Source organism: Dicentrarchus labrax, unplaced genomic scaffold (genome assembly GCF_905237075.1).
Source record: "Dicentrarchus labrax unplaced genomic scaffold, dlabrax2021, whole genome shotgun sequence".
In the NCBI taxonomy this organism is placed as follows: Eukaryota; Metazoa; Chordata; class Actinopteri; family Moronidae; genus Dicentrarchus; species Dicentrarchus labrax.
In genome coordinates, this window is record NW_026136707.1 from 7307867 (window position 1) to 7324657 (window position 16791).

Here is a 16791-nt window from a genome sequence, read left to right on the forward strand (position 1 = left end):
TTGCGCAGCCTGGTTCTGCTTTCTATAAATGGCCAGCCAGTTTGCCTCAAGGGCTGTACAAAAACAACAGCAACATCATTACCGACAAAAATACGAAGATATATGACTGAGCACAACAAACCTGAATTACATTGTAATTGTCCTGCTTGTGAATGCTGACTTTTGTGTTCAGATATTTCCATTGCTGCAGATGAACCATGTTGTCATGTTTAAGCCTCACTTATTATAAGCTTTGTTCTTTCACTATAAACCTGTCTTACCTGTTCTTCTCCATTTCCTCTCTCTCCTCCTTCTCTCTCTCTCTCTCTCTCCCTCTCTCCCTCTCTCTCTCTCTGTAAAATATGACCCATCCTACTCCTTGCTACAGACTTGCCATGACTAGCCTCAGGAAAAGTTGCTCAATGTTAATGTTTGACAAGTAGGAAGAAGGGCCTTGGCTGCCATATCTCTTCGTCTTAGACAACACAACCGCACTTTTTCAGTTCTCCTTCTACTCAAGAGTTGGCTTGCTGCTTTGTGAAGGAATTACATATTCAAATCTGAAGGAGAAAGACACAAAGACACCATGGGTAAGTCGGTGTCATCATATTTTCTTATGTAGGCCCAGTAGTGGAATTTACTGATGTTTTAATCCGTTCAGCTGTTTGCTGGACTTTTGGAGATTTGATAGTAAAACACAAAGAGTAAGCGTGAAGTAATGAAAGTTATTTTGTGACTGAACAAAATGCTGTTGATCTGATAGATTAGCATTGTAATTAGCATTACTTTGCATAGAATTAATGTATGTATTTGTATATACTATGTGTTTCCTGGAAAGTTTTCAATCGCAGACTTTTAAGATTTACTATTTTTTTCAGTTGTCTTAAATTCTCATAAAGCTGCAGGGAAATACTGACTGAGAAAATGTCTTACTTCTTTTACTACGAAATAAGAAAACTGTACAGTTAATCTGTAATTTGCTCAAAGCCTATATCCTTGGTTGTACTCCCCTGCTTAGAGGTTTGTCTTGGTTTTAAAATGTCAGAACAGATCACTTGTAAAGCAACTACACCAGCCTTTGTGCAAAGAATCTAATTTTCTGCCCCACTTACGGTTGCACTGTAGAGGTGCTGGTGCTGATCGACTTCGAGGGCAACATGGCAGACGAGATCACAGTGAGGATGGGGGATGTGGTCAAAAAGGTCACCAAGGCCAGCGAGGAGGGATGGCTGGAGGGCGAGCTGGGAGGAAAGAGAGGCATCTTCCCCGCTAACTTTGTCAAGGTCTGCTAAGGCTATACTGGCCACAGCATTGCGCAGACACTGTGCTGTGTGTTTATGTGTGTTCACGTGTGTTAAAATATGCCCCATTTTGGTTTTTCATTACAGGAGGTGCCAGTCTATTTGATAGGTGACAGCAAGAGGGAACCACGAAGCCTTAGAAAAAGTACAATGCTAAGTCTAAATTCTCAGCACTTCTTCACTGTTATCACTTAGAAATTAGAACATACATATTCATATTACTACAAACGTCCATGTTTTGTCACATTTTATTGCATAAGTGTGACACATTTGAACCGAGACCTTTATCAGGCAAATACTTATTTGCAATACAATATAAATTGTATTCTTCAAAATAAAACATAACTATTTTGTAGGCAAACATCTGCTCCTAAATGTAACTTTCCAACAGTGGAGTGAACTATTATATCAGTTTGTTGGGAGATTGTATCAGTGACTTCAAATGGCATCATTATCTCCATTTGGAATGAAACTCTTCATTTGTGTCAGGCACATTATATCATTTTCAGAGATTATTATATTACATTTAATGTACTCAGACTAATTATCCAGTTAAAAAATCTGCACACATTGGAAAATAAACCCTTTATCTTAGCTTGCACTCAAAATAAACCATTAAAATATTGCTATTCAAAACAGGTTGGTTTTTCTATTGTAACTGTGTTTAAAATTGTGGTTAGTGTGGTGCATGCATTCAGCAAGACAGTGCAGCAGCAAGCAAGCTGACTGTAAATATATGTTTACCACATCCTCGCCACACAAATCCTGATTATAATGTATGAAAATGGAGCAGATGAAAACCAAAAGTGCTTTTGAGGGCTTAGACATGTTAGAGACGTGAATGAGTGCCAAGTGCTTACAGTCCTGTTGAGAGCTGACTCCTCTGCCTCCTGTCAAGCTAAACACACCATTATTTAGCTCTTCTTTCTCCAACAGCATTACCAGTAGATTATAAAGTTTACATCGGTCTGTTGATGTGGCTGGTGATTCTTTGTCTTTCCAGCGAAGAAGATGAAACATACGAGGAAATGCCAGGTAGAGTTTGCCTACAGCCCCATGAATGAAGATGAGCTGGAGCTGAATATTGGGGACACCATAGAGATCATCAAAGAGGTAGAGTCCCATCTCTATTTGAACTCACATAACCAAATAGTGAAAACTCTGGTAGCCTACTGTTTACTTACCCAGAAGCATGGCATTTACCTCCTGCTTGCTTTGCTGCTCAGTAGGCAAAGCTGTAGCATTATATGTAAATCAGGGCGTTGGTGAAAGGCTTGCTCAGCCTATCGTCCCTGGGTAAATAAAGAGAATTTTTCAAAAGGTATTCATTAAATCTTTGTGTATTACATTCTCCTTGTATTCGGCCGCTAGGGTGACAAAGCATGTTTCCCGTGCTCATTAAATGCATGTGAACTGATCTGACAAGTTCTGAGAGTTCAGCCCATCAAGTAATCAGATGATCGTAATGTTTGGAATGTATACGCTTTGTCTTTATGTTTTCTTCCTGTCTACTTTCTGACTTTCCTTGATATAATCTACACAACAGATTGAAGATGGATGGTGGATGGGGCTGAAAAATGGCAAAGTCGGAGCATTTCCGTCAAATTTTGTCAAAGAAATTTTTTCTCCTAAAGGTTAGTAAAGACAAAACTTCTGTTTACTTTTTTGTACCTTTTTCTGTACATATAATCTAAACTGTTAAACTCTTTTCACAGATGGCAAACAGAATGAGGGCAAGGCAAGACCCAAGCTCACTGATATGGTGTTCAATAAGGAGGTATGTAATGTAGAAATAACGTTTCTGATACGTATATGAATTGTTTACTTTTGACTTAATGTACTTTGTTTTTGTCCTCATAAAGATATCTCAGAGGGCAAGTGTGAGGAACAAAGCAAGAAATGGTACGTTTTTTTTAAGTCACAGCATAAGCTGCTATAAGGCATTTTCTAGTTCTTAAACTGTTTGCACAATCATGGGTTAAATGCTAAAGGGTAACCCTGACATTAGACAGTTTCTATTTTTAGTGCAAAAGCAACTAAACAGGTCTATTTAGACACACTGTAAACATGTGAGAAGCGGGAATTCCTTTACTTCTATGTGAATGGTTTACAGGTGGGGTCAAATAAAAATACTTACAGTGACGTGGCTTGATTAATCACTGTTACAGAGGGTTGCCTCAGAGTGGAATATCTTTTAGGGATCAAGGTTTACAACTTTTATCTCCAGTCTGTCACAACCTCTTTCCGGTTATTCTTTGAATTAGTATGTGAAGGTTGTATCCAAGGATAATTAGATTAGTCATCATCTTATTCCTGTCATACATATACTATAATGCTCAGGTTGTCTCTTTTACTGTCTTCTCAGTGGTTGAGTGTTGCCAAGTAATGTTTGACTACAAGGCCAAAGCAGAGGACGAGTTGGACCTGAAAAAAGGAGATGTTGTTGTGATACTGAAAAAGGTTTGAGCACACTGTTATTTTCTTGCATTGTTTCTAACATGTCTTCCCATGATGTCATGCTTTTAACAGACTCAAACTCCTATGGGTGTCATTTCTTTTCTTACAAAGTAGTTGCAGGTGTATCACATTGTTCGTTTAGCCTAACCAGTTGTGTCACTTTCAGGGAAATTTTGTGTGCAGTGCAAAAGATGACGCACATTTGTTTTAATGACACGAATGTGGCAGTTTTCCAAATCATATGCTGAAGATTTCTGAGATACCTTCTGTGATAAATTGATAATATGGCAGCCATGTCTTGCTTGACCGCTTGGTAACCTCTTGTGCAGCAATTTCACGTCCCAAAGGACAGCGCGTTTGAGCTTCTAATGTGACTCTTTAATCTCCATCTGAAGGAAGCAGAAGATGAAGGCTGGTGGGAGGGAGAGCTAAACGGACGCTGTGGCTTCTTTCCTGATAACTTTGTCATGGTGATACCACCAATGGATAGTCTGAAAGTGAGTGGACTAAAACACAATTCTAAGAACATCGTTGTTGGACCGGACCTTTCCCATATATTCAAGATTTGACAATTGCACTGTGCTACCATGAAGCTTTGGACCTGTTTTATAGTAATTCATATCCAATTCCTTTTCTATCATTTTGAAATTGTTTAGAATATACAGAATGGCAGTTCTGCAGCTGGCTGGTGATTGACTTACTTTAGCAAGTCCGCAGCCAGTATGCAGTGAGTCAGGGCTGTCTTTAACATCCTCTGTTTTGGAATTACTCACTGAAAATTCCCTTAGTGGAAAGAGTGTGAAATAGAGACTTCACAAAGGGACGTACATGGCAATCTGTTTGAGTTTTACGTTTCTCCTCCTCTAGTCCGGGACTGCAAGCCAACCACCTGAACGCAACGTAGACAAGAGACTCTCAGGTAAGAGCGACGGCATTTATGTTGCACTGATCAAACACAGCAGCTCAGGAATAAATGAACTCAGGAGCTACCAGGGTTCTTGTTTTAGAGCTTCTCTTGTGATTCAGAACTGCTGGCTGCAGTGGTGTTTAGCCTGGCAGTGTGACAGTCTGGACTGTGATGGACTGTTGTTTTAGCAGATGGAGAAATTGGCAGCGATATTGGTTGGATTCAGCATTTGGTATAAAAGCAGCTAAAATGGCCCCCTGATCAATGTCATTATTTTAATGTGCTACCAAAGCAACTTGAAGCTCTTTCAGTATAGTTCCCCATATGAATTAATTACATTATTTCTTTATTACTTCTGTTTCCTCTATTTTCATATTCAGCGCTGAAGTTTTCCTACAAGTGTCCTTGTAGGAAAAAATTATACTTCGTATTACTACTTCATTTATCTGGCAGCTTCAGCTTCTAGTTACTTCAAATTCTGAATACAAAATATAATCAACTAATAATGTAATATTATAGATAAGCTACCCAGCAGTATGTAAGGTACATTGGGTATATTTTTATATTTCTGCACTGTGGTATTGCAATGACTACCGTTGAATCCACTGCGTTATCAGAACATTTTACCATCACTGACCTTAATAAGTTTCGACACCCTGTTTATTTATCATTACATGAGAAAAAAGACTATTTTCACTGAATGTGCAGATGATCCAAAACAAAAACAAACACACACACACACACACACACACACACACACACACACACACATTTTGTCATACTGTGTGATACGCCAACTTTGAATCAGTATAATGATATTTGTGATTTGTGGATGGTAGGTTTTCTTTGTAAAAGTTTACATCAAAATTGCTAAATTGTTGTTGTCATTGCTCAAGTAATCTCACAGTTTTAGACAAAAATTGACCTTAGTTTGGTAATTAAAAAAAGAGATCATAACATTTGAAACAAGATGTAAAAATAAATTCTGCAAGCTACACAAAGCAGGATGTGGCTTCTGTCAAGTTTCAGCTGAGGAGTGCTGTCTGTGGTGCAAGATGCAAATTTGGCTATTTTTTTAACCAACAAAACAAAAATGACAACTTTAGACTTCCAACACTTTCCTTGGTTCGAAATTCAAAATGCCTACTCATCAAAACATTTTGGGGTTAAACAGGCAGGTGCAACTTTTAACTGACTGAATATCAACACAGAGTCTCATCATTTATATTGCCACCACATTATACTCCTTGCAGCATTTTTTCCACTCAGTATAACTCACAAGAATTTCACAGGAAGTCTCAGACTATAGTAAGATGGGGGATGGTTAGTCTGGTCATGTGACACAGTTCAGGAGTCTTGGAGGAAACAAGGGGGTGGGGGGACGGAGGAGAGCTCTGTCACACAGATTTTCACAACCAGCACAAGAAGCAGCACTTGAGCTACTACTGCTGTGGGGATGTTTGCTTGAGAGGGAATGTTACACAATGCTTTGAACACTCAAGGTAGGCATCCTGTGTTCTCATTTGGTCCGTTATGCATCTGAGTGCTAAGCATTATGCAAAGTACTATGTTCTCTTTTTTTTTTCTTTTTTTTTTAGGCTATACAAAGACCATTTTTGCTTCTTTGATTTGTGATTATATCTATTAAGCAGAGCTGTAACCAATTCCACAAACTCTTCTTTGAAATACACACTTGACTTGCATGGCAAATAGGAACCTCTCACATTACCTTCAGTTCACTGAAGCTTCCTAATTCAAGCATCTAGTCTCTCAGTCTCCACGGCAAAGTCCTCTCAGGGGCTGTATTTTTTTTTCTAAGCCAGAGTGACTGTCCCTGATTAACTTTCCGAGACCCTTGGGAACTATTAGTGCAGTGCTATTGGATACAGCTGTGACCAGGTCTGCTCCAGTAGTGTACACAACTTTGCCTTCCCATGCAACTGCTCATAAACTAGATTACAGTTTAATTAAAAACACAGTAGCATTTTTTCTTCATCACATTAAACTATAATGCTTTCTGGGGCAAACAGATGCAAATTCTTCTCTTAGCTTGATAAAATAAACCAGCTTATTTTTACTGGCAATGTTATAGTTCTCCTAAGTCATGTCATTGAAAACAATAATACATTGTCACAAGTGGTTATGTCAACATTATCAGAATAGATAAAGCGTATCAGTACTTTTCTTTATTACAGGGGGAAGACACACCTGCATGAGGTGTGAAAGCTAACTTTAATATACCGAAGGCAGATTTTCTGAGCATGCATGCACCTTTTGGCAACAAACCTGCTCTTTATTCATACTGGTAGACACAATGACACCTGGGAAATGCCCTGCAGATTGAGAGCACCTTCAAAGTAGTTGCTTAGAGAAACTTTTAAGCTAGTCAGTGGACTCAAAGTGAATATTTGCCTGACGAAATCCCTACGTAGGATGTCACTCCTTCGTTGAATGCAGCAATTCTGTAATTTTAATATTTTAATAAAGTATTATTATTATAGTAATAAATATTTTATCTAAAGTGCAGCCCAGTTATTTACATACCAAATGCGACTTTGTGGTAATGGTTATTTCCCTACCCCTGTTGCAGTCAAGACAGAGGCCTCAGCGATGGAGAAAGGTGGTCTAGCAAAGACAAAAGGTATAAATGGCAGTGGTTCTTATTATAAATATAACTGAATTGTGATCCTTTCAAAGATCAATAACGTTTTGGAGTAATGGGATGAATTTGCTTTACAGATGATAAACCAGACAGTAAAGACCTGAGAAGCAATCCTCCAACCAAAGTCAAGCTTCCACCAATCAACAAGCCCAGCCCGCCGCCCGTCAAAGACAAACCTAACAAGGTTTTACCCAAGTGAGTTCATGCCAGAGCATCTCTGATGTTGTCTCACAACTAATCTCCATGCAAACCTATTAAAGGCTTACTAGAGAGTATGTCTTCCAACTTGGGGACATGAATAGTGATTCATTTGCAACCTTTCTAAAGCCAAAGGACTTTAGGAAATGTCAGGAACACTTTCTCCTCTTTGGTCTGGCACCGGGAGCGGCGCCTTTAGATGTTAAAGGTTTTGGTTGCCGCCACCGGTTGCCATGGTGTCCTTTAAGAAGAATGCCAGGATGCCCGACCTTTAGCGGCTCAGTGGAAACTCTGGGATGAGTCAGATCGGGCCTAAACAGACGAGAGCAGCCCATTTCCTGTTTCCTGAGTAAAACTCACACAAACAGGCACACACACACACAACTGAGAAAACAAAAACGTCCCTGTCCTGAGGGGGCTGCTAATGGAGAACAAGCTTTTTCTGAAAATTGTTTCCAAGCAAGTGGGCTTGGAAGGGATACCTTTCCAGCTTCCTTAAGAATCCTTCTTAATGTGTAAAAAGCTCTATCTTCTAGGCCTTTACGCCGAGGCTGATTATTTATAAACCCCGTATCAGATCTTACCAATGCATACAAGTTATGCAGTTGAGTTGTGACCCCTGGAGATCTGCCATTACTGTATATATACTGTGAAAGTCAAACATACGCCAGGCCAAAATAAGACATACAAAGAGACATTAAGACTGTAGCTGCCATGCTCTGCACCTGCAACCCACCAGAGTTTAGGAAACTGGAAACCACACTCTTTTTTTTTTCTTTTGAGAATGTGAACAACAGCCTGTGCACCAGTTTCCTTTCACCAAAGATGTTAGGAGACATTTTTGATAAATCCACCTTTTGTTCTCTACTTTTTATTAACATCAATCAAAGTTGACATCAATTTAAATCCTAACATCATACTCTTATTTTCAATAGAACCAACGGCGATGTTTCATTGAAACAACCAGAGGAGAAAGAGGTCGACCAGTTTGATGGAGTGGATTTGCAGACTGAAAAGCTGAGTCATCCTACAGCAAACAGAGCCAAACCCCCGCAGAGAAGACCACCATCAGGCCTGGTCGCAGCAATCCATGTTAGTGACAGACTTGATTTATCACTTTTTTTAGACAAATTTTGCCTTGCTTGAAATCTGAACAACAGAAGTGAGCAATTACATAACGAACACTTCACTGACTCATACTCGATAAACCACAAGGCTAGGGCCAACTACCTTTTCTGTAGATGACCTTTGCAACTTAAACTATTACTGCAACAATGAGGCAACTCCCTTTTTTATCTTGTGCATACTTGTCAGGTAAAGGTACTTTTTTGCAATACAGTTGAGCAAGATAGTGTTTCTTAAAATGAAACACATTTAGTAGTGCCTTGCATGTCTAGGTCCATTTTGTTATTTGGTGGTGTTTGCTTTGCTGCAGGTCAAATGTAGTGAAATATATCCATGTCAAGTTATTTCCAGTGCAACTTGCAATTGAATAACAGTAAATGTTTCCTAACCTATACCATAAGTGGTAAATGTTAGAAAAAGGGGTTTTCTAGGCCGTACTCATTTTCTAGACTCACCCATTTTGCACTACGGTTCAGCAGTCATAAAAGAGAAATCGTAGCAAGAGAGGAAGACATAACAATGTCTGCACTTGCACATCTGCCAAGATGTGTTTGAGCAAGAGAAAAGTCCCTAGTGAGAGACACGTTCCAGTTTTCATGAAATGCTCACATGCCAACATTACACCAACAGCAACAAGTTCTGGCATGATTTCTAGGGCTTTATCGAAAGTAATTCTAGGAAATTATGGAATTAATTCCTTAAAGTATCGTTTGTTAATGGCTGCCACAAAAGACAGCCCTAGGTGTTAAGCCGACATTGGAGAAAGAGAGTTCTTAAGGTAGATTGTAAGGTATGATTATTAGCCACGTTCGCCATTAAGGCTTGGCATTCATGCTCCTTTACAGGCGGCTCAGAGTGCCACTGACCAGACAGAACCAGAATTATCGCCAAAAAAGTTCCAGACAGAGAAATTAGCTGGCTGGCAAAAGGTTTGTGACATTTCACCTACATGACAAAATATTTTGGCATAAAGTATGCATAATGTCATGCAAAGCCACCTATTTCATTGCAGGGTACAGAAAATCTCCTGCCCTCACCCGCAAAGCCTGATCATCGACCCAAGACGCCGCCTCCGGTTCGACCAGCACCACCCAAAGTAGTTGTGGATGGCAGAACTGTGACGCATAAAGAAGAGCCAACTGTGGAAAGCCTGCAGGTTGAGATCAAAGAGCTGAGGATGGCTCTGGAGCTGCTACAGACGCGACATGAGTGAGTACTAAAGCTGCCGTATTTTTCTAAAATCTTTTCGCCTTGAAACACATAGAGCAGTGTTTCTCTTTTTACACTGTGTTCCACCTCAGGAAATATTAGGCTCTCCCATACAGTATTCACAGGCCGACCCTATTCAGCTAGCTTTGATCTGTAGTTCTCTAATAGTTCCCATTTGGAACCGCGATTGCAGTGTTTTGGAACAATTCATTTTATCTCTGCTCACTATCTCGCCACATTTTAGCTCGTAACCAATCACAGATGTTTGTGTGCATTACATGCTTGAACGATACTGGAACAAAAATATTAAAAGGAAATATAAAACTTATTTTAAGAAGGCGTAGACGGACTGTCCAATCCCAAATGAATTTCTGGTGTTGTTTGTGGACACTGGCACACACAGGAAATGACTAATCAAAACCAAAAGGAGCAATTCAAGCTGTGTACTAAACACGAGTGCTCTATCCAGAAAAAAAATAACTGAACTGAACAACGTTTAGATCTTCTGCTTCTCGTCTCTTTGATTTGCCTTTAATATGAAATATCACAGAGGCCTGGTCGGTGAGAATGTGTGCAGCGCAAGACACATGATTTCCTGGCCACTGAGCTTGTGATTTCAACCACAGTAGCATTAAAATGTGAATCTACAGAGAGACGTATATTGAAAAAGCACAAGTCCTTTTCTGCTTAGTAGCATGTTATTTAAAAATATACATCCGCTTAAAACACCTACAGTACACACCCACAGTCCACCCACGCAGTTGCTCTTGTTGTCTGATTAGACTTGACATCTCCCTCACTCTCCTGTTAGTTTTGTTGCCCCCCGGTGTTATGGGCCTCGAAAGGTTTTTACATGAAAAAACAGTGTGAACATAGCTTGCTCAAATCAGTGCTCCATAATGAATGTTTTTTTTTTAATTTGTAGGTGTTACATTTTCAAGCACAATTTTAGAGATAAATTGTAATTTTTTTCAGTCAGTTCCTAGCCTCCTTACCTTGTTTTGCTGTCTTAATGAAGCTCTCTGAGCTCCATGACGCATAAGACAATCCTTCTTAAGTCCTGCTTGCACTGTTGAAGTGCACTATTTCTTACTCTATGCTGACTTTTACATGGTAATATCTGCTGCTGGTAATCAAGCTACAGACCCTTATTGTAGCTAGTCATGGTAAAAGTTGGCTTGCAAGGTTTTAGATACCTTTTCATAGTGTCAGTCACAGTATTTAAAATATGTGTTGCCAAGTTATCTGTAAGATAATCTTTCATTCCTCACAGTAATACCAGCATTTGAGCTGACATTTGCTCCCATGTTGACCGTAAAGTGTCACTGTGCCACCTCAGTCATCGTATTTAAACTGCAATAGCTGATTTTGGCCACTTTGGGCAGTAGAAACAACATTCACGTATCATCATATTGCAAACATTAGCTCATTTACACATCTGGCAGATACGAGCAACATTATCATTCATTTGAAGTCATGTTCCTGGGCATGAATGCAAGCACAATATTAAAAGATCTATTGGCAGAATGGTATGGTATGTTTTGATGAGTGTATAATCACCTGAAAATAAGAATTGTTGTGTTTTCATTATCTTAGCATTAGACATTTTTATCTACAGAGGGAGCGAGCGCTCTTCTACTGAGCCCACCATGTTGAACTGTCATGTTTCTACAGTAGCCCCGAATGAACAAACCAAACACAGGCTCTAGAAAGGGCCTTGTGCGTTTTTCGTTTATGATGGATAGAGTGCACTATGACAGCGGTGAGAATGAACCAAAACAGAAATTTAAAATGGGACATCATTACCAAACATTCACGTTTATTGGCAAACCCTCCAATCCTCAAAGGACAATAACACAATTTATTTTGCACTTCTAGAGATTAATTAGAGGGATTAGGATTGAGTTAATTTCTGTTTTGAGATCATTTAGCCTCACTACAAACAATTCAAGTCACATACCTTCATTTATTCATTTGACTTAACTGGTAGTGTACATGGTGACCTATTTAGATAAACCCATGTCTGCAAACACTTTTTGTTTCTTTCACCTTTGATCAGACGAGACATGCAGGAAGTGAAAGACGAACTGAGGGAGGAGGGAAACAAACGACAGGCACTGCAGGTCAGTGAGGCATGCCTTGAGTTTTGCATTCATTCGCACTTGCTGCCTGCTGCATACTGCCACAGGAAGGCATACAGAAGTTGTGGTTCCCAAGATCATGACTGTAATTGATTGTGAAAATCTTTCCCATACAGGAGGAAGTGCAAACTTTGAGGATGAAGCATTAATCCCAACGCAGACTGTGACTGGGCTGCCTGTCTGACACTGTGATAAGATAACAAGATGAAATTTTTTCTGGCTTGGAATGGGGATGGAAAAGACAAACAAGCTCTCCCAGTGCAGACTCATTAGCGAGGGCTAAAGTAGAAAACAGCTGGACATAACATCAAGCTAATCTTGCACTGGACTGGTGAAACTTCGGACAAAGACTTTTAAATGATGTACTGTTAAAAGTTTTACATATTTGAATGCTGGAAATCACAAACATTGGTTCTTAGTGGGTTTAGCTTTGTTGCAAATTTATGTTTTACACTGTTCTGTTTCAACTGTCCTTTTTATGACCTTTATTATTGGTTTATTGTACTTTTAACATTTGACAATTAATGCCTCAGGCAAACAATTAATATATGCAGCTGTACATAGGAGGAAATATTGTGATGTCTTTTGCAAAGACGTAAAATATAGTTTTAAAGTCATCCAAAAGTGCATTGTTATCTGAATGTTAATACCTGAAATACAACTGTCGAAAAACATGGGCTGACATGCAGGGGATTTTCTACACCAGATTGTAATGCTGCATCAATCCACTGGGGGGCACTGTATGACAATTCTACATGAAGAGAAGTGCTAAACCTTTCAGTGAATGCTGGATTGTTCGAAATGAACTGGCACTAATGACCTCACATTTGGAATAAAAAGGAGCAAATGTGTTAAGATTAAAGATTTAAGCAAAATGGCTGATGTTAATGGATAGCGCATGAAACACAATCTTACAAAATTGCTTTTGAAATGCTACAGGAGTTACACAGAGTTTGTGGTCAACTGCATTTTTTTTTTTGCAGTCAAGTCGAAAAGTCATCCACTGTCACTCAGAGAAAAACGGACTCACTCTGAAAACTCTGAACACAGTGACTCATCGCGATGGATCTAAAGAACGTGGGAAGAGAATTAATGACAAATTCTTTGCAGCCACCATAGGGAGAGCCATTTAACTTATTTGGACTGCGCCATCTTCAGCATAATGCGCATAGATTCGGTCTTGGCTCCAAATGGTGGCGACTGTGGTGGTAGTGGTGGTGTGCTCCTGTCTAAGCCTACTAGCATTGCCCACTGTAAAGCACATCTGGACGACATCTGGAGCTCATCAGGGACCGGGTGCTTCTGAAACTGCCATGGGAACATACTATTTTTAAAAACCGTGTTGAATAATGGTCATTAAGGGTACATTCCCTCTTGGACAAGGGGTGAAATAAATTAAACTAAACAAACAAAGGATTAGTTCATAGAGACATTTTCTGGGGGGGAAAGCCATTTCTGTTCTGCCCTGCAAACACAAGTAAAGATTTTACTTTTTCACTGACAGACCTCTAAAATATTTAGTAATGTCAATGATGATGGCTGCTGCTGCTGCGCTCCAATAAATTATAATACTTAAATATTTGACTCACTACTGTAGGTCTCAGACAACACTAACGCAGCACAGTGCACCATAATGTAGGAGGAATTTAGGACAAGTAAAGTGGAACTGTGTGAAGTACTGAAGACTAAGCGCTGAAAACTGAGGCAGTTTGGAGCTCAGAGGTCAAATACAAAAAAACTCCTCAGAGTTAAAATTAGAAGTAGAGAAAGAGGAGCTGAACTGACAGAGAACAGTTCGCCTCTGTCAAAGAAAGGAGCTGGGCAGATGCAGGAACAAATGCATGACCTCATGGGAAATGGCAATAAATCTGCAGCATATTAAAAAAGTCTGTCTTAATATGTAGACTTTTACCGAGAAGAATCAAAAAGCACTCCCAAAGTACTGCTTTTTGACTCAAAAAAGTTTCAAACTTGGCTATCATGGTAAAATGTGATTAATTTAGCTATTTAAAGAAGTGGTTAAATAGCATAGATGCAGCTATAGATGTTATTATTTGTAAAGGCCATTTCTGGAAACAGCCAAAAGACCACAAAAGACAGTCTGTACTGCGCTCGTCTTTGTAGAGATCTTTCCCACGCCGTGTTGTGGTTGAGATTTGTGGCTTTGCCTAACTGGATTTCCCTCATGTTGGTGTTCACTTAATTTTACTGATGTATTGTTTCATAACTGCGTAATTACCATGAGGCTAAAATATGTTCCTTCTAATTACATGTGATCATGATTACATCCTGTAAAATGGAAAAAGACACTATTCGAAATACTGAATCATGGGTATAGTAAAACATTATTTGGGTCCTATGATTTTTAGGTAGACGTCATTTTCAAGAGGTTTATACAAAAGATAATTATGCAGCTACTTCAAAGAGTCCGCACCGTCAACGCCACTGATTTCTGAAAGCCTGTGACCACATGAGAGGCTTTTTCAAGACCTCAACAGAGAGGTCTTCAGTGTGGGCTCCATCTAAAAACAGAGCGGGGCCCCAAAGCAAACCTGAAGCCTGTCTGCTCCTCCACAGTTTGTACTTCGAGGACGACTCCACGGCGGATGTTCTTGGTCTGCTTCTATGTCCAACCAACATTACACCAACCTCACAGCACCGACGTAAGTTTCTGACTCCAGATTGGCCAACAGAAAGAATGTGGAGCCATGCCATACACAGATGATTATTTAGTATATTTTCCCTTTCATATGGCTTTATTGACATGCCAAGAATTCATACCTCATACATAACTTGTGAATCACCAAACCACTAAAGCTTGACTTGTGATAATGTCCAGTACAAACACTCGCCCAGTGTGGGCAGTTCGTCAGCATTCTTTAAGTCATTATTGGCGGCACAACAATATTTCAGTCCATCGACTCACGTGGAACAGATTTGTTATGTGAAAACAGACAGAGTTGAAATTGGCCATCAAATCTCTGACCTCGTCCCTCCCTGCGAGCACACACCAGTCATAACACCAGAGTTTTGTGAGTGACATTAATACACTCTCCCCAAAACCACATTATACAGAGCCTGACACCAGGTATTATGTGCTATGTGTAGGCCATTCACCTTGCAAGGCACCACAGACAACAAAAGGGAATATACTATCTAGTGAAGCAACTTCTTAGTGTGGGCTGGTAGTGGTTCCTGTGTGGCCATTCCTAAACAAACCTCCAATCAGGGAGTATACAATTTAGAAATGGAGATGGCTTCTCGTATGAAATGTTTGTGACTAGCAGCACCATCATCCAGCTGAAACATTTCTCTAACCAAGCCAAATATGAAGTGTCTGAAGAAAATGTGAAAATGCGTCTTGTCTTGTGCGTGACAGAAGCCATACTGTGTTTCTCATGAAGCCAATATTACAGTATTAACAGTGCAACAGTTATGTAAATAGGCTGTGTACAGGATGAGTCATGTTTACATGCCAGATGCCAGTGTACAAACCACAAGCCCCCCACAAACAATGTCAACAACGTAGAAGGAAATATGCCACAAAATTATTAAAGCCCACATCAAACGCATCAAAGCATGCCAAACAGTCAGGAGTGAAATTGAACTCAGCCACAACAGGGAAAAAAAATAATTATTAATTACCGGTAACTTAATTATGTTCACAATTGCTACCAATGCAAATAATTCACACATATTATTAACAACATACAAGCAGAAAATGGCAGCTAGCATGAGAAAAGAAATTAAGAACCAACTAATTTCAGCAACGTAAGAGTAGAAACAACAGCCAGCACACACAGCATCAATATAAGAGCAGAAACAACAGCCAGCACACACAGCATCAATATAAGAGCAGAAACAAACAGCCAGCATATACAGCATCAATATGAGAGCAGAAACAAGCAGCCAGCATATACAGCATCCTTGCATGCTAAAATTGGCTATTTATCACTGAACTCAAATTACAGCTGAGGCTGATGGGACAATTAGTTTTGTAGGTATTTAATTGTAAATCCAAGTATTGACAATTTTGCCTGCATGGCTGCCAGTCAGAGGATCACCAAAGTTACTAGGATAAGTCTGGCAACAATGAATGTACAAAATGCTGTGCCAATCTAACATATTATTATGATCTAATAAGTACTTAAAACCAAAAATGTTAAATTGCTTCTGACACTAGAGGACCAGTCAGGAGATCTAGAGTCATAAGGATGTATCCTCTGTGAACCAGGAAGTAGATGTTGGGAATTAGATAATAGCACTAACATGACTAACAGTGTATTTGCAGTAATGTTTATACCAACTGTCCTGGCAACCCCTCAGTTGAGATACTTTAGTCAGGATCATAGTGGTGTGTAGAACAACTCACCATCCCTATGTAGAGCTAAAAAACATTGCCAAGCACACATAAACAGCAACCTAACACAGCTAATTCACAAAACACATGTCAGAATTAGCAGCTTGTGCTGAGATACTATTGATAATAGTGATGAGGGGGAGGCAGCAGTCAACAGGTGAAGGCAGGAAGTGGTCTGTATGGAAGGAAGATGAGACCAACGGCGGGGGACGAGGGACGAAAATGTGGCGTTTTTAATACATAAAACCGTTCTTATAGTAACATGACTGGACTTTCAGGCGATATGTTTGTCAATGAAACACAACAGGAGCAACAGTTGAATGAGTGAACAGGTGCCGACAGTTTAAATGGACCGCCTTCACACAAAGGGTGCGCTTGATTTATGTTACGGCTGGTACCGAGTATTCCCTTTGGGAAGGAAATTACCAGACCTTTACTGTCAAAGGAGACTG

At 39.7% G+C, this 16791-nt stretch overlaps 1 protein-coding gene across 2 annotated transcripts; it reads left to right on the forward strand.

Annotated features, from left to right (window-relative positions):
* Positions 1 to 367: 367 nt before the first annotated feature.
* Positions 368 to 12854, forward strand: sh3d21 (SH3 domain containing 21). Of its 2 annotated transcripts, XM_051407142.1 has the most exons (17): positions 368 to 569; positions 1105 to 1262; positions 1368 to 1425; positions 2284 to 2393; positions 2827 to 2914; positions 2996 to 3057; positions 3143 to 3182; positions 3646 to 3740; positions 4133 to 4234; positions 4605 to 4656; positions 7235 to 7285; positions 7384 to 7501; positions 8440 to 8596; positions 9475 to 9558; positions 9642 to 9838; positions 11898 to 11961; positions 12096 to 12854. In XM_051407142.1, the coding sequence occupies exons 1-17, from the start codon at positions 566 to 568 to the stop codon at positions 12126 to 12128; spliced, it is 1473 nt and encodes a 490-aa protein (XP_051263102.1). In that variant the 5' UTR covers positions 368 to 565; the 3' UTR covers positions 12129 to 12854. The 2 variants fall into 2 exon arrangements, with proteins under 2 accessions (XP_051263102.1, XP_051263103.1); XM_051407143.1 differs by lacking the exon at positions 9475 to 9558.
* The last annotated feature ends 3937 nt before the right edge of the window (positions 12855 to 16791 follow it).

What these genes read in the sequence shown, in the direction of transcription:
- sh3d21 (XM_051407142.1), top strand. An exon ending in TGGTCTAGCAAAGACAAAAG is followed by an intron (nt 7,286 to 7,383) that starts GTATAAATGGCA and finishes TTTGCTTTACAG; the next exon opens with ATGATAAACCAGACAGTAAA. An exon ending in GCCTGGTCGCAGCAATCCAT is followed by an intron (nt 8,597 to 9,474) that starts GTTAGTGACAGA and finishes GCTCCTTTACAG; the next exon opens with GCGGCTCAGAGTGCCACTGA.